This window comes from Prionailurus viverrinus, chromosome C2 (genome assembly GCF_022837055.1).
Source record: "Prionailurus viverrinus isolate Anna chromosome C2, UM_Priviv_1.0, whole genome shotgun sequence".
Classification (NCBI taxonomy): Eukaryota; Metazoa; Chordata; class Mammalia; order Carnivora; family Felidae; genus Prionailurus; species Prionailurus viverrinus.
In genome coordinates this window covers 49,523,504-49,541,766 of record NC_062569.1, presented here as the reverse complement: position 1 = coordinate 49,541,766, position 18,263 = coordinate 49,523,504, and the positions used below count along the sequence as shown (strand labels likewise).

Here is an 18,263-nt window from a genome sequence, read left to right as displayed (position 1 = left end):
ACATGGTACAGTTATAGAACTATGATTCCATAGTGTCCATACAAATCTGAAAGAACATGCTATAACCTTCATATTCAAGACAAAAATATCTTCATGGATCTCATATGCAAGTTTCGTGAGCTGCAATGTGATTCAATAGCTTATAATGATCAGTTCAGTTACTTGGTTTAACTACAAATTTTTGTTCAGTGAATTTTTTATGTCATCTTTTGATTGAAATTCCCTAAAAAGAAGCTCCCATCATGACTATTTCTGCCATTCTGAATCTCAAAAAGACAAGGACCAAGAAGATCACATATGAGCCTCTGAATAGAATATAATATCTTTGGTGAAATGCAGTTGGCTCATTTAGACATAGTTCTGCTCAAAATAACCTAGATGGGCTGGATGGAATTTATTGCATTACTAATGTTCTAAAGGCAGATTTCCCAGTAATAACTCACCCATGAAACTCTACTTCAACAAAAGGCTACTTGATGGCATAGAATAAACTGAAATGCTTTTTTACAGCCAGAGATTTCCAAACCATCTATACCCCCATCCCTGTAAGCAAATGGGTCAGAAATATTTATGAGGCACCTTGCATTTTTATCACCTCTGCAATGGAATATAGCAATTTCATCATGACCACATTCCATCTCTACCTTTATTCTGGTGATGGACTCCTTAGCATATCATAAGCAATCCATTAGTGAAAGGAACTTTGGCATTCAGAAAGGAATGAAGGGGAAAAACAGAAGTTGTTGAAACTAGTTATTTTTGAGCAATATACTATCAATAGCTAAACTAATAGTTAATTTCAGAACAATGTCAGCATAGGCAGTTGGGAAGATAGCTGCCTGGTAATTTAATTGATCTGCTGAAGGTATTAACCATTTATTTTTCTTTATTATAGAAAGAAACATTCAGTTGATCTTGGTAAATTCCAAATGGCCAGCATTTGAGACATGATGTAAGACTCATCACAGACAGGTTAGCTTTGTTTTCCCCCTTTTTTTCCTAAGAAAGAAGCATGTGATAATAACTGCTTTAAAAGCATCTCTTTAAAGCTGTCAGAGGTCAAATTAAACATTAAAGCATTTTGCCGTTGATCAGCATTGCTGTTTTGTCTTTCTTCCTTGTTAGAATGCTATATAGAGAAAGCCAATATGTGATTTTACATTAATTTTTTAAGAATAATGATTTTATTATTTATGTAAGTGTTGCATGATTTTTATTTTAAAATTCAAGCAACTCAAAAGTTCACAAAGAAGAAAACTTAAAAAATGAACTAGAAAAGGAATCTATATTATATTAGCTAATATAGATAATAATAAAGTCTAAGTATGAAAAAACATCAAGTAACATATATACTTTTGTTATTTTAAATTATTTTCTTTTAGAAACCCTGGTTAAAAATTTGGTTAGCCAACTCTCAAATTTCATTACACATTCATAAGGTATGAGACATACATTGTTTAAACTGAAATTTGTAGATGACCTTATATGAAATGCTAGTTCTAGATTATTCTAGTTTTTATTTTTTTATTTTTTAATTTTTAATTAAAAATACTTTTTTTAGTTTATTTATTTTACTCTGAGAGAGAGAGAGAGAGAGAGAGGGCAAGCAGGGTAGGAGCAGAGAGAGAGAGGGAGAGAGAGAATTTCAAGTGCTCCACACTGTCAGCACAGAGCCCGATGCTGGGCTCGTACTCACAAACTGTGAGATCATGAACTGAGCCAAAATTGAGTCTGATGCTTAACTGACTGAGCCACCCAGGTGTCCCTTTATTTTTATTTTTTATTTTACATTTTTATTTTAATTCCAATTAGTTAACATACAGTGTTGTATTAGTTTCAGGTATACAATATAGCGATTCAACACTTCAATCCATCACCAGTGCTCATCACAGGTACACTCCTTAATCCCTATCACCTATTTAATTCATCCCTATACCTACCTCCCCTCTGGTAACCATCAGTTTGTTCTGCATAATGAAAAGTCTGTTTCTTGATTTGTCTCTCTCTTATTATTTTTTTTCCTTTGCTTGCTTGTTTTGCTTCTTAAATTCCACATCTGAGTGAAATCATATGATATTTGTCTTTCTCTGACTTATTTTGCTCAGCATAATATTCTAGCTCCATCCATGCCGTTACAAATGGCAAGATTCCATTCTTTTTTATGGCTGAATAGTATTTCATTGTATATATATATACCATTCTCTCTTTATCCATTCATCAGCTGATGGACACTTGGGGTGCTTCCATAATTTGGCTATTGTAAATAGTGCTGCTATAAACACAGGAGTGCCTATATCCTTTTGAATTAGTGCTTTTGTGTTCTTTGGGTAAATACCCAGTAGTGTGATTGCTGGATCATAGGGTAGTTCTATTTTTAACTATTTGAGGAACCACCATACCGTTTTCCAGAGTGGCTGCATCAGTTTGCATTCTCACCAACAGTGCAGGAGTGTTCCTTTTTCTCCACATCCTTGCCAACGCCTGTTGTTTCTTGTGTTTTTGATTTTAGCCATTCTGACAGGTGTGAAGTGATATCTCATTGTGGTTTTGATTTGCATTTCCCTAATGATCAGTGATGTCGAGTATCTTTTCATGTATCTGTTGACCATCTGTATGTCTTCTTTGGAGAAAGGTCTATTCATGTCTTCTGCCCATATTTTAATTGGATTATTTGTTTTTAGGGTGTTGGGTTTTATCAATTCCTTATATATTTTGGATACTAACCCTTTATTGGATATGTCATTTGCAGTAGATTTTACTTTCCAAAGGAAATATGGCTTTGTATTAATACAAATTTCATTGTGTTAATTAATATTAATTTGTTATTATTAAGCACCCATGCACAAAGCATTTTTTTAGTCATAAAGATAAATATGGTAGCAGAGACTAGGTAGGTACTTGGACACACAGGTAGATGATATTTACTAACCTTCCTTCGCATTAGACTTGTGACTGAATTCTGTCTGGTGGAATGTGGATAGATTGATACACAACTTTAGGGAGAAACCAGAAGATCTCCCATGCATTTATGTAAAGGCTTTTATTTCTTTGCTTCCCATAAAGATCTAGTGAAAGATTTTGAAGTTCTAGGTGTTAGTGGGGCCACTGGATGAATAAAGCTCTTGATAATTATTTTTACTAATACTTATTGGTGAAACCTTATAGAAATTATTTTTTCAAGTAATATACTGTAGGCATTGATTTTATATACAAAAATCACTTCTGTAATTATGATGCTTTATTTCATACAGTAACCCAATTCCCTCCACTTTTTGTTCTATAATTAACATGCAGCTAGATTTCTGTCATTATCATATGATTTCTAGAGATGCCTGAAATCATTCTAGCGTTCTGAATGGGAAGAGACTTGGATGGATTTTCTTTCTTTTCTTGCCTTAAAAAAAATTTACTCTGTTATCACATCCTGGGTGTTCATTTTATTTCCTTTCTATGCTATCAGATAAGTTTTCCTGCTTTTTAAAACTAAGAATAAATGCGCTTCACACAAATCACCACAAACCTCATATTTTTCTGCTGTCTACATGCTTTTCTCATATCTTCTTTCATCATCATGTGCAGTTTTGATTTTCCTCAGCACTTTTAATTTTTAAAAATGTTTATTTATTTTGAGAGAGAGACAGAGTGAGTGAGCACACAAACAGGGGAGGGGCAAAGAGAGAGAGAAAGACACAGAATCTGAAGCAGGCTGCAGGCTCTGAGCTGTCAGCACAGAGCCCGACATGGGGATGGAACTCAGACTGTGAGATCATGACCTGAGCCAAAGGCAGACGCTCAACCGACTGAGCCACCCAGACGGCTTTGATTTTCCTCAGCACCTTAAGTGTGGGAGATGGATGCCAAATGCTTTGAAGCTTATGACCTAGGTTAAAAGGCCACAGGAGGCCTGAACAGACTTGGAGACACCCGAAAACAACCATGTTGCAATGACCTTCACCACCTCACCATGCAGTAGCTCATGAATGGTCAACACAACGACCTTATGTGGGCTGCATAAACATTGTCCTTCCCTGGCATGAAAATAACCACATTTTTAGAAAATATTTTTGCAAAAATGGAGGATTTAGAGATTAGGATTATTTATCCCAGAGACAATGACTATGGAAGGCCTCCCTCAAGTTTACAAGGAGTTATTATGCAGAGAATAGGGACCAGCTGTTCTCCATCTCTGAAGAATCCCGAAGAGAGAGCTAACCCTCAGCATGAAGTAATTAGGTTGGGTATGAAAAAGGATTCCTGGTGGTGAGAGTGAAACAAGGAAATGAACCTCTTTGAGGAATACCTTAAAATTGGAAAGAACTCCAAAAGCAGAATCACTGTCCTGGAGCACTCCCAACATGTGAAATCTCTAAAAGCCTTGTACTTGTAGGAAATGTGCAATTACTTATCTGCATTTCTCAATGGGCATCCATGACATCCTCAGTGACTGCATGTTTATGGTGGTGTGTTGGGCATGTATTTGCTCTAGATGGTAAGTAATTTGTGTTTTGTTTCCTCATATGGTTCTAGTGATGCAGTCTGGGGAGGTAGGATTGTGTTGGCCGTGGCAGGCATCCTGCTCTATTATTTTGATTCCAAGATCTATGTGGTGTTTGACAAATTGCTTAATCTCTCTGAGACTTGATTTCCTATAATAAAAGAGGATAATTAAGGAATAAATACGTCAGTGTATTTGGGTCACAAATACAAAGCTAGCACTTATAGGAAACAACACTCCCTGAACAGATGCATAAATACTTAGTATCGTATATTAAAATTTTTGTCCTATAAAAAGTGTTACTCCATGATTTATTTTTTATTTAAAAACATTTTTTAAACGTTTATTCATTTTTGAGAGATCGAGAGAGACAGAGTAGGAGTGGGGGAAGGACAGAGAGAGGGAGACACAGAATCTGAAGCAGACTCCAGGCTCTGAGCTGTCAGCACAGAGCTAGACGTGGGACACAATCCGTGAGATCATGACCTAAGCTGAAGTTGGATGTTCAACCGACTGAGCCACCCAGGCATCCCTATTTAATTTTTTAATTCAGAGAGAGAGTGAGCACGTAGGGGAGGGGACAGAGACAAAGAGAGAGGGAGAGAATCTTAAGCAGGCTCCATGCTCAGCGTAGAGACCAAGGCAGGGCTGGATCCCATGACTCTGGAATCATGACCTGAGCCAAAATCAAGAGTCTGGATGCTCAACCAACTGAGCCACCCAGGGGCCCCTCCATGATTCATTTTAAAAGCAAAATACCACTTAGAAATTTAAAAATTCTCTCAAACAATTCCTTTGTCAAAGAGAAAATCAAAAGTAATATGTCAGAATATCTAGAAAACATTATTAATTAAAACATGACATATCAGAACCCATGATACAGCTAAAACTGTGCTCAGAGGAAAAATATACAACCTTAAATGTTTTTATAGATGAACAAAAATTAATGAAGTAAGCATCACATTTTAAAAATTAGATAAAAGACAAGGAGATAAACCCAAGAAAAGTTGAAGGAAGTAACTCAGAAATTTAAAAGCAAAAATTAATGAATATAAAACAGGAAAATGATAAGCCTGAAAAATAAATTCAAGAGTTGACTCTTTGAAAAACTAGTGAAAAAGAGAAAAGCATAATTATACAAAATAATAAAGGAGATGGGGAAATGACCATGGATACTGAGGAAATGGAAGTAATTGACTCTTGATCAACTCAATATTGGAGTGAAGTGGAATAGTTTTTAGGGAAAGGTAAATTGCTAAGACCATCCCCTCCCCCTAAAGAGGAAGGCCATTTTCCATATTCAGAGGCCATTTACTGTGAAAGAGATACATAAAAGTTGTTCAAAACACTAATGCCTGTCTAATGACAGCTTGGCTCTAATTGATGCAACTATAAATGTGGGGGGGCAGAGAGGGGGAAGGAGATATAGAAATTGGAAAAGAGAAGGTAAATTATTGTTTGTAGATAATGATTTATATATCAAAACCTAAGAAAATCAACTGAAAATTATTGTCGATCATAAGCAAATTTGGAAAGTTGTTTGTATACAAAATTCATATAAAAAAGTATAATGGAAAAAACACATTTAGAAAAACAACCCATAAATAAACTCAAGAAGAAATGTGCAAGAATTTTATGAAAAGAATTCTAACACATAAAAGAAGTCTTCACTGAATAGAAAAGCATTTCGTGTTCTTGGAAGGGTACATGGAATATTACGAAGTTTCACACATCCCCACGTTAATCCTAAACTTAATGCAGGTTAATTAAAGATAAGGAGTTTTTAATTTTTATTTTGTTTTCTTTTTTTGTGGGAACTAAGTGGTTTGAAAATTCAAGAGAAAAATTAAATCTGTCAGAATAGCAAAAATAGTTCTGAAAATAAGAGCAACAAAGGGGGATGAGACATGCAGATTTTAAAATATATTTCAAAGCTAAGATATTTAAAACAGATTGTTACTTGCATGTGAATACACAGGTCACTAATAAAAGCTAGTAGGTCAAGAAATAGATTCAGGTCTCTATCCTAATAAGAGTTTAGATTACAATAAAAGACTCTTAAGTACAGAGAACAAACTGATGGTTGCTGGTGGGGTGTTGGGTAAGGGGGATGGGCTAAAAGGGGGATGGGCATTAGGGAGAGCAAGGGAGCTATAGGTAAGTGACAAATCACTAAATTCTATTCCTGAAATCATTATTATACTATATGTAAACTAATTTGGATTTAAATGAAAAAAAAAGAGTTTAGGTTACAGAGGTACATGCATTTGTCAAATTCAGTTAATGTACAGTTAAGATTTATACATTTCACTGTATATAGTTTATTTTGAAAAAAATATTAAAATGTATTGGACTCTTGTCCAATGACATGCATACTAAACTATTCAAAGGGAAGAGTGCTGCTATCTGCAGTTTATTTTGAAAAAAATCAGAAAGTCAAAAAATCAGATGGATTGATGAAATTTTGTACACATAGATGGGAAATTTTGTAATTATGTAAAACTATCTCAACATTGCTTGAAATGTGCTTGAAAATGTCACGATAAAGTGTTGGAAAATAGGTTTAAATGTATAGAGATTTAGAATACAGTAAAGATGAAAGTGGTTATAACTTTATAGAATGAAAGATTTTGTCTCCTATTATAATAGTTTTAGGAACCAGAATGCTGGTGGGAAGGGCTAGGTCTAGGGAACAGAATTACTCCTGGGGTGACTCTCATAGATTCTGTAGTGTTCCTGGGGGTTCTGACTTGTGAGGCTGTGTGAAGCCTCCATGAGGGCTTCCCCATTGGGAGGCATGTTGGCCAGCAAGGGGAGCACAGGTCCTCTGGGACAGCACATGTTCAAAGAGCCGAGAGAAAAATGTAGTCACTGGACCAGAGCAAATGTGCAGGCCAAGGATGGCTCTGTCCTTCAAGCATGGTGATTATTCACTCCTTTGAGTTTTGTGTTAAGCTGCTCTCTTATAGCTTAAAGCCTTAGGATTGAGAACAGTTTGTCCAGGAGTTCTGAGTAGTTCATAAAGTACAGTTATTTAACTATTTGTCTTCTGTGGTTTTGTGCTGCTCAACCCTATATTTATAGTTCTCAAAGATTGTGTGGAATGGGTGTTGGGAGAAGAGCATTTTTCTGTTTTGTACACAGCCCAGCCCCCAGCAGGAGTAATTTTGCCACCATGTGGAGAGAACTAGCCACACTTCTTCAACCGTAAAAATACCCTTTGGCTCTGATGGGTAAATTTGGGGTTCCTTTTGTTTAGGGTCTGAGGGTGGGATAGGTGTATACCTTTGGGTAGTAAAAGGGAAATATCAGGGGGCACCTGGGTGGCTCAGTTGGTTGAACATCTGACTTTGGCTCAGGTCATGATCTCAGGGTCCATGGGTTCGAGCCCTACATTGGGTTCTGTGCTGGCAGCCTGGAGCCTGCTTCGGACTCTGTGTCACCCTCTCTCTTTCTGCCCCTCCATCACTCACACTCTGTCTCTCTCTCTTGAAAATGAATAAATGTTAAAAAAAATTTTTTAATAAAAATAAATAAATGGTAAATATCAGAAACTTGATTCCATAGTTTTGAGAGTTCTTAGGGAGAGTTCTTAGGGAGGGGAAAGTGTTAAACAGTTTACAGAATATGTTTACAACTGAATAGGTTTCCTCAGCATATCCTTCATTGAAAATATCAGCTTTCATGTCCCCTTTTTTGTTCTGAAAAACTACCACTTGAAAATACAGAAATGCTAATGCATGGTCTCTGAGAAAAAACTTGTTTGTCTTTTGGTTTAAATTTATTTGATTGACAATATCGTGGGCCTTTAAAACCCTACACCTGCCTGAGCACTATTGGAAACAAGCACTGGAAAGCTTTCAGTGATGAAGGTCACCCAGCTCCCACACATAGTTCCCACTGGACATTATTTCCATGAGGTATAAAGTGTATAATTAGCAAAGGGTCAGCAAATAAGGTTTTTAAGAATGTGATTATAGAAGCAGAAAATCATTTCAGGCAAGAATGTAAAATGTGGGTGTTAAAGTGTTCAGTGATGAACTGGACCACATCCCCAATTCCAGCTGCTTTGTACTCTCTTCACAAACTCACCTTCAAAGCTCCAGACTGTGCAAAGTGCCTTATATACCTTTGCCTCTTAACTTTCATGATAATCCTATAAATTGGTCTTATCTCTGTTTTACAGATCAAGAAAACTAAGGCCAAGAGAGTAAAGTCAAGTTAAAGCATAATTTTCAAAAAGATAAAATCAGAACTCTCAGACAAATATAAAAAGGACCTGTATCAAATATTTTATTGAATTCATAATTAAGGAGGGAAAAAGATGTTATGATCAGTTCAAAGAGCATTAAGAGTGTATTTATCATCAACATAACAAAGAAATGCTAGGATGAGATTGATGAACTAGATATAGAACTGGTTAATGTCCAGCAGGCCATTGAGATTTGGGGTTATCTACTCCATTGGGTATAAATTACTTGAATCTCTACTGGACAGAAATGTACAAGTTATCAAGTAAATTCCCTAAGTATGGGAACTTTAATCAATAGTAAAAATGAGGTGAACACAGTACGGGTCTTGACAATCCTTGAATGACCTTTGTCCCTATGTGATACTGAAAGAATCTGCCTCCATCTGTCTGCCTTATTTCCAAGTATGAAGAATTTTTCTGGCAGTAACCCGTTCCAGGTCTCACAAATAGCATAGTAGTAGAGCAGAGATTCAAACTCCTGACACTGTGACTCTACCGTCCATGTATTCAACCTGTTGTCATGACTCAGTAATGAGTTTTTTTTTTTTTAAAGACTATTGGAATCTCTCAGATCTGTGCAGATAATTCCCTTTGATAGCCAATGCATCTTTGAAACACATAGATTCTCTGGGTGATGAAACCATCCAACCCAGCCAATAAACATCAATCTAAAGTAATAGCACCTTTTGTGTCTGTGTTAGTAGAGATTGCTCAGGCTACGGACTCCAAGAACAGGAGTACTATATTAAGAATGACACTGAAAAAAACACTTTATATTTACCTCTGTCTTTATATGAAAACATTCAAGAAATAGATTCAGACTGAAACCATATTTCATATACTGTTTTGCAAGGTGGGGGTACTGGTGGCAACGGCTTGAAGTTTAGGGAAAAATGTCTTAGAATAGGAAATGGATACATAGATGCTGACCTTTGGGTATCTATCAGCCTTCTTCCTTAAATTCCTTTATACTTTACAGTAGGCTAATAAAGGATTCTCATATATAATCACTGAACACATCATGTCATGAATCATGTAAAATCACTGAACATGTCATGTCACCAAAGAGGTCATGGATACCAGGAAAGCAGCAGGAAGGTGAGAGGTTGGAAGTAAGGAGGCTGACTGTGAAATTGGAAAAGTCACTTCACTTTTCCATGCATGCCTGCTGCTGTCATGGGCTCCATTCTGCCCAGGTCCCAGCCCGGCCCCACAACTCTGCTCCCCGCAGCTCTGCACTGTCTGAGGCTCTGGCCTGCCCGCAGTGTCCACTGCTATGTGGATGCTGTTACAGGACTTAGAGCCTGGGCCTGCGCATACTCGAGCTGTGGCTGGATCAATACATCACGCATACACAGTCTCCTGAATATCCTTCTGCTTGTGCACATGCTCCATTTCTCCATCAACTCTGATGAAACCCAAGAGCAAAGATAAATTATTAAGAATTTCAAGACACTGACATCAGAGCATTAAGCCAAGCATGGGGGCCTTTTTAGCACAGAGTCCTAAATGACGGTACAGGTTGCATACCAAGAAGCTGACCCTGAAAGGAACTCTCAGGGCCTTGTAAATGCACATGACTTTGTGATTTCACTTACTGGCTCTCTCCAAATAATCATCTTGTATCCCGAAACCTCTGTTCTGATATATTTACCAAGGAACAAATCTTTAATGTTTGGGTGGATGATGATAAACATACAAGACTAAGAATGAACAGTTAAAAATGGGAAAAGTCAGAAGAATCTGATGCCACAGAAGCCAAGAAAGAATTTCAAGAAGAATAAAGTAACCAAGTGACACTAAGAGGTCATCAGTAAGTAAGATCAGGACTGAAAAATTTCTATGGACTTTGGCCACATGGAATTTATGTGATAATAGATGTTCATGATCTTAGGAACAAGCTGTTTTAATAGAAAAATGCAGGCAGAAGCTAAATCAGAAGTACATTGGGAAGTGAGTGGGAGTTGAAAAATGGACTCCTACAACCTGCCTTATGCGGCCTGAGGATGAAGAGATAATCTAAGACAACCCTCAGGAATGACTGTGGCTACATGTATCAGGGAACATCTAGTTCTTTGTACATGTTGCTTCTCATTCATCTTGATCTCTGCTTATGATAATTATAATAAATATCATGTATTGGGAATCTACTACGTGTTAGGCTAGCGCTGAGCACATAATACCCATTTATCTCTAATTCTGCAACAACCTTGTATGCTATTTCTCTCATTTTCCAAATGAAGAAATAGACTCAAGAGTACACATGACTTGTTTAAGTTCACACAGCGATTGCCAGAGATGGTGTTCAAACTTGATCCTGAGTCCCTCCTCCTTCACTATCATAGTCCCTGCTGCTTTGAGCCACTCTTTCTTTTCTATGACATGTAAGGAGTCCCAGGGAAGAGGATCAGGTAGTTTGTAATCCTTTGTTGCCTCTTACTCATTAATCTCAGTACATTTCATATTTTGGACACCTCAGATTGGATAAATATTGTTCAATACATTCTATTGCAATTTGCTTGACACAGCAACTTGGTCAACAAAAATTCATAATATGGGAAAGTCCCACCCAACCTATCAGAACCATATTAGTCACACCTTTGTAAATGTGCCACACTACTTTCTGCCCTCATTAATAGTCACCTTTCTTGATGAGAATTGACCACCACCCTGGTCCAAGTCTCCACCATTTCTTATCTGTATCATTACAATAGTCACTAACAAGTCTGCTTCTACCTTTGGTCTCAATCAAACAGCCACAAATGAGACTTCAGAACTATAGGTCTGATCATGTAATCTCTCTCTTCAAAACTTTCTGTTGGCTCCCTGTTTCACTCAGAGGGGAAAAAACAAAATTCTAACAATAGCTGATAAAGCCTCCTTACTACCTGGACTCTTCCCTTACTGCCATCCCCCTTGCTCACCCTGCTGGAGTCACACTAACTCCTTGTTGTCCTTTCTCCCAATGCTGTTTTACCTCTCCCTCATTTTTTGCCTTCGAGGTCTGGGGTTCTTTTCTAAAACTTTTTTGTTTCAAGAACTAATTTGAACTTGTTAAAAAATTGAGGTATAATTCACATACCATAAAATTCACTCTTTTAAAGTATACAATTCAAGGGCACCTGTGTGGCTCCCAACTTTGGCTCAGGTCATGATCTTGCGGTCCATGGGTTTGAGCCCTGCATCAAGCTCTGTGCTGACAGCTCAGAGCCTGGAGCCTGCTTTGGATTCTGTGTCTCCCTCTTTCTCTGCCCCTCCCACGCTTGTGCTCTGTCTCTCTCACTGTCAAAAATAAACACTAAGAAAAATAAAGTGTACAATTCTGTGGTTTGAGTATATTCACAAAGTTGTGCAACCAGTACTGTTATCTAATTCCAGAACATTTTCATCACTCCCCAAGAAAACTCAATAGCCTTTAGCCATCACTCCCCATTCCCATCTCCCCCAGTCCAGAGCAACCATCAATCTACTTTCTGTCTCTATGGTTTCTCCTATTGTGGACATTTCATATAGACAGAATCATACAATACAATATGACATTTTTACATACCATGATATTTTCAATGTTCAACCATGCTGTAGGATGTACCAAAACATGTTTTAATGGTTGACTATTACCCTGTGTGGCTATACCACATTTAGCTTATCTGTTCATCAGTTTATAGATATTTGGTTTGTTTCTACTTTTTGAGCCTTATGAATAATGCTGCCCTGAACTTCTGTATATAGTTTTTGTATACTTGTTTTCAATTCTTTTGGGTATACACCTAAGAATGGAATTGCTAGGTCATAAGGTAGTTCTATATCTAACATTTTGTGGAATTACAAAACTGTTTTTTAGAGTGGCTGAACCATTTTGCATTCCTACCAGCATTGTATGAGGGGTCTAATTTCTCTACATCTTTGTCAACCCTTGTTATTGTGCAACTTTTTATTTTAGCCATTTTGGTGGGGGTGAAGTGGTATCTTATTGTGGTTTTGATTTACATTTCTCTAATGACTAATGATTTGAGTGTATTTTCATATGCTTATTGACTACTTATACATTTCCTTTGGATAAAAATCTATTTGAATGCTTTGCCCTTTTTAAACTGGGTTGTCTCTTGTTGAGTTATAAGACTTTTTTAAATATATTCTGGATATTAAACCATTGTCAGATATATGATTTGCAAATATTTTTTCCCATTCCATAGATTATCTTTTTTCTTTCTCAGTGGTATTCTTTGATATACAAAAGTTTTAAATTTTGATGAGGCCAATTTATCTGGTTTTTTTTTTTTTGATTGCTTGTACTTTATGTATGTTTCTTTATCTAAGAAACTGTTGCCTGTTTACCCCTATGATTTCTTCTAATTTTATAGTTTTAGCTCTTACATTTAGGTCTTTGGTTCATTTTGGCTTAATTTTTGTATATGGTATGAGGTAGGAGTTCACTTTCATTCTTTTGTATGTAGAAGACTAGTTGTCCCAGCACCATTTGTTGAAAAGACTATTCTTTCCCTAATATACTGTCTTGGCACCTCAGTTGAAAATCAATTAACCACTAGTGAGTGGATTTATTTCTGGATGTTCAATTCTATTCTATTCACCTGTATGTCTCTCCTTATGCCTGTACCACACATTATTGATTACTGTAGCTTTATAGTACATTTTCAATTCAGTAAGTGTGAGTCCCTTGTATTTCCTCTTTAAGACTGTTTTGATTATTCAGGGTCCTTTGTAATTCCATATGAATTCTAAGATTAGATTTTCCATTTCTGTAAAAAAGACCATTGGTATTTTGATAGGAATACAGTCACCCTGTAGATTGTTTTGAGTGGTACTGCCATCTTTAACAATATTGTTTCAATTTGTGAACACAGAATGCCTTTCTATTTATTTAGATTTTCTTTAATTTCCTTCAGCAAGGGTTTGTTAGTCTTTAGTTACAAGGCTTATACATCTTTGATTAAATTTATTCTTTATTCTTAAGTATTTTATTCTTTTTGATGCTATTGTAATGTTATTTTTTAATTTAATTTTCAAACTGTTCATTGCTATTGTGTAGAAATACAGTTGACTTTTGCATGTTGATCTTATATTTTACAATCTTGCTGAATTTGATTATTACTTCTAAAAGAGTTTTTTGGGGGGTGGGTTTTTTGAGCTGGGGTGGCTCAGTTGGTTAAGCATCTGACTTCAGCTCAGGTCATGATCTCACGGTTCACAACTTCAAGCCCCACATAGGGCTCTGTGCTGACAGCTCAGAGCCTGGAGTCTGCTTCTGGTTCTGTGTGTGTGTCTCTCTCTGCCCCTCCCCTGCTCATGCTCTCTCTCTCTCAAAAATACGTAAATATTTAAAAATTTAAAAAAATAAGAGAGTTTTTTTGTGTGCAGAAGGGGCTCTTAAGGATTTATTGGTATATGAGATCATGTTATATGCAAATGAAGATAGCTTAATTCTTCTTTTCTAATTTGGATGACTTTTTATCTCATCTTCTTGCTTAATTCTCCTGGCTACAACCTCCAGTACAGTATTGAATCAAAGTATAAGCGTACACATTCTTGTTTTATTCATGAGATTGGTGGGGGGGGGCATCCAGTCTTTTGCCATTAAATATGATGCTAGCTGTGAGTTTTTGTAGATTCCCTTTATGAGGTTGGGGAAGTTCGCTTTTATCACCAATTGGTTGGTTGGAGTCTGTCAAATGCTTTTCTGCATTTAGTGAGATGATCATGTGTTTTTGTTTTGTTTTGTTTTTTGGGCTTTTAAAAAAATTTTATTAATATGGTGTATTACATGAATTGGTATTTGAATGTGGTGCTGACTTTGCATTCCTGGGTTAAATCCCACTTAGTCCTGGGATGTAATTCAGGATGTTGTATGTTGCTGGATTTGGTCTGTCAGTTTATTGTTGAGAATTTTTCACCTATATTCATTAGAGAGATTGGTCTGTAGTTTTTTTCTTATAATATCTTTGGTTTGGGTATTGGAGTAATACTGGCCTTGTAGAATGAGTTGGGAAGTCTTCCCTCCTCTTCTATAGTTTTTGAGGTATTGGTGTTAACTCTAAATGTTTGGAAGAATTCACCAGCGAAGATACCTGTTCCAGGGCTTTTTTTTTTTTTTAATTATTTTTTAAATGTTTATTTTTGAGAGGGGGAGAGAGAGAGACAGAGTGTGAGTGGAGGAGGGGCAGAGAGACAGGGAGACAAAATCTGAAGCAGGTTCCAGGCTGTGAGCTGTCAACACAGAGCCTGACTTGGGGCTGGAACTCACAAGCTGCGAGATCCTGACCTGAGCTGAAGTCTGATGCTTAACCATGCTTAACCAACTGAGCCACCGTGGCACCCCTCAGGGCTTTTCTTTGTGAAACATTTTTTTTTTATTATAACTTCAATTGCTTTACTTGTTATAAGTGTATTCAAATTTTCTTTCTTTTTGAATCCGTTTGGGTAAGCTAAGGTCTTAAGAGGAATTTGTCCATTTAATCTATCATGTGAAGATTTATCTACTATAATTCCAGACACTAATGGTTAGAAAAAATTAGAAAAATGAAGAATTATGATTTATCTTGAATAAAGAGCCAAATATTTGACTTTTTTTACCTTAAGTGCCCTGGAAGAATCTAATGTCACTTTGATAATAAGGGATTTGAGAACTCATGAAGAAATTTTTATGCAAAGTAGAAATGTAAAACATTCCTAAATGGTATGCCCTAAGAGGAAGATTAGAAAATTGTCAAAAGAGGCCCTTGCATTTTGAGTTCAAAGTGAATTCAGTCTATTAGTGAATAAAACATTTTTCCTGAATAAACATTATAATTATTTTTTAAAAGTTACTGATGGGATACCAAAGAAATGAGATTCTAGACTGAACTCTTTTCTGAGATCTGGGCAATTCATGTTCATTGAATTAGTTCCCCCCCCCCCCCCCCCCATTTTCTGTAGAAAACAAAAATAAATGATGAGTTATAAAGTAATTCCTCCTCAAAATTCAAATTGGTAGCAATGTTAATAATAGTCAATTTTATATCAAAAAAGAAAGCTTAAGGTAATTTTAATGTAGAAATGTTTTTATACATTCTGTTTTTAACCACTTTAGGCAAATTGTTTTATACTAGTATATATGTATATTTGTTTTTTGGATGGTATGTCACTGTTTCTTTTTAATATCTTTTTTTTTTTTTTTGGTTTTAAGATAGGGTATTCATTTGAATCTATTTAGTTTAAAAAATCAGTATTTAAGTGAGATTAATCACTTTTTCATTCTGTTTATCTTGCCTCAATTAACCTTTTATCAATATATCATTATTTAGTATTAAAAAAAAATGGACTTTACCGGGGATTTTGTTACATAGATATTACAAGTCTCTCTTCTGTCTGGTATACCCAGGCATTTTTAAAAATATATTTAAATTGTATATAGAGAAAGAGAGAGATGACAACTGTGCTTGAATGATATAACATAAACATATTGCATAATCATGTAATAAACTTACCACATTGTTGGCTGCACAGTCTAATTATAGGCATATGACTTGAGGTAAAAAATCAATTCATCCCGAATTCATATATCACAAAGGATTCACTGTGGCTGAGGCGTCACTGCAAGTGGGAAAGTAGGAAGATGAGGCTTTTCAGGTACTCAGTGAGGAATTCAGATTTTTATTTTCTGGGAGATGGAGAACCATGGGTGGATTCTGGTGAGTGATGAGATGTGGTCATTTGCAGGGACAACTCCCTCTCGGAGCTCTGTGGAGGTAGACTTGGTCAGGCAACTCTTGTCTTTTCAAGAAGGACACCCTTAATCTCGTGGTGGACTTTTTGAGAAGTTGGTCACAGGGTCATTTTGCAAAACTTTTCCATCCAGACCTGAAAATTAAAGTTATTCCAGTGAGAATCTAGAGCACAGTCTAGGTCATATTGCATAAACCAGGTTGGACTTTGAAAAATGGGATGTCCTATTTTTATACATTGCTAATAAAAACAAGCTTATGACTGCTCTCTGAAAATTCTAGGCAATACCCCAGCCTTTCGTTGTTTTAGTTTCTAGTACATTTATATTAAAATGTTCTGTTTTTAGAATGGTTCACAGTGAGGGGCACCACTTAATTTACTTTATCTTTTGCATCCTGTAATGTAATAAATGTCTGTATTTCCACATAGCTTTTTCATCTCCTCTTTATGACCCCTCTACTGTGGAAAGGTATCACTATTCTCATTTTAAAATTCAAGAGGCTGATACTCAGGTTAAGCAACTTGGCCTTCATTACAGAAATAGCAGAGTTGGAATTTGAAGCCAGGTCTTTCCGACTCCAAAGTGTTTTTCCCCCAGTAGATTACCCTCTCTCCTTGATAGAACTTGTCTAATTGCAATGCCGTTTTTCCTCTGTACGCCCCCTTTCCTAAACATTTTCTCCATGTTGCCTGAAGGCATTGGGTGAATTAAAAATCTGCCCATCTCTGGGTTAGGATAGCTCAACTTCTTTAATTGTTTAGCTTATGTAGCCCGTTGCTTCCTCCATGATAATAGGATAAAGAAGAGCCAGGGGAGATCTGTTCTCCAACACCTTACATCACTCTGCAGACAATTGGCAGTCAGGAGAGAGGCAGCTGCCACACTCTTCAGATATCTATTTAAAGTTCAAAGAGACGGTGTGTGACAACAACGAAGAGGTGAGTGTGGCCCTGACCAACCCACCCAGCAACAGGAAGAATGGCTGAAAAAGGTAAGATTTAAGGCATCAGACCCTCTTGGTAAGACAGGCCCAAGGTCCCTGGTTTATTTTATGTTCCCCAGTATTTAGTATTTCTCAGTTTCTTAACAATGTGGTATCTCTGCTAAATGGGCATTAATCATATATGTTAGCATGGCTACGAAAAAAGCCATTCAATGTACAATTTATGGATTATGTCTGTACGTTACATGTAGTTTCAAAGGATCAAACAAACAGAAGAGCTTAATTTGTTCATGCTTGTTTTGAAAGAGGTGGGAGTCAGTTATTCTCGAGTGTTATACAAGATTCGAGGTATTGTGGTGTGCTGGACCAGAATTGAGGACATTTGATTCTGTCCTCAATTCATGGCTGTCCACAGATCAGCCATGTGAGTTTAGGGAAGCTCCGCTAGCTCTCTGGGCCTGTTTTCTGCCTCTAAAGTGAAAATAAATAAAATGGACTTAGTCATTTCTGATATGCTTCAGATCTGAATTTCTTATTTTCTGGTTTTAAAATGTGTGGTATATTTAAGAAAAATGATTGACTCTACTATGACAGAAGGGGCTGAATATATATTGTATCCAAGAAATGCTCTTTTACACTACACTGTTTGCTCTTAATCTGGACAATGATCTCATGAGATAGGCAGTATTGTCTTCATTTCCATTTTACAGATAAGGAAACTGAGGCATAGCCGAGTATAGCCACTTGCCTGTGATCATAGAAAGTGGTGACAGCAGATTCTGAATGCAGACAGTCTTGTTTCAGAGCACAGTGCCCTTAAGGATACTTCCAGGTATAACCTCTTGGGCATGCT

General features: G+C 36.5%; 1 protein-coding gene across 2 annotated transcripts in view; it reads left to right on the top strand.

The window, feature by feature from the left end:
* The window catches only part of STRIT1 (small transmembrane regulator of ion transport 1), a 66,220-nt gene that overhangs the window by 17,304 nt on the left and 30,653 nt on the right, over positions 1-18,263 (top strand). The window contains exons 2-3 of one of the 2 annotated variants that reach the window (XM_047876508.1): positions 896-972; positions 17,263-17,458. In XM_047876508.1, the coding sequence (XP_047732464.1) occupies positions 17,446-17,458 (13 nt within the window). In that variant the 5' untranslated portion in view covers positions 896-972; positions 17,263-17,445. Of the gene's footprint in view, positions 1-895; positions 973-17,262; positions 17,459-18,145; positions 18,243-18,263 lie in introns of those variants that run through there. The other variant, XM_047876507.1, reaches the window with a different exon arrangement.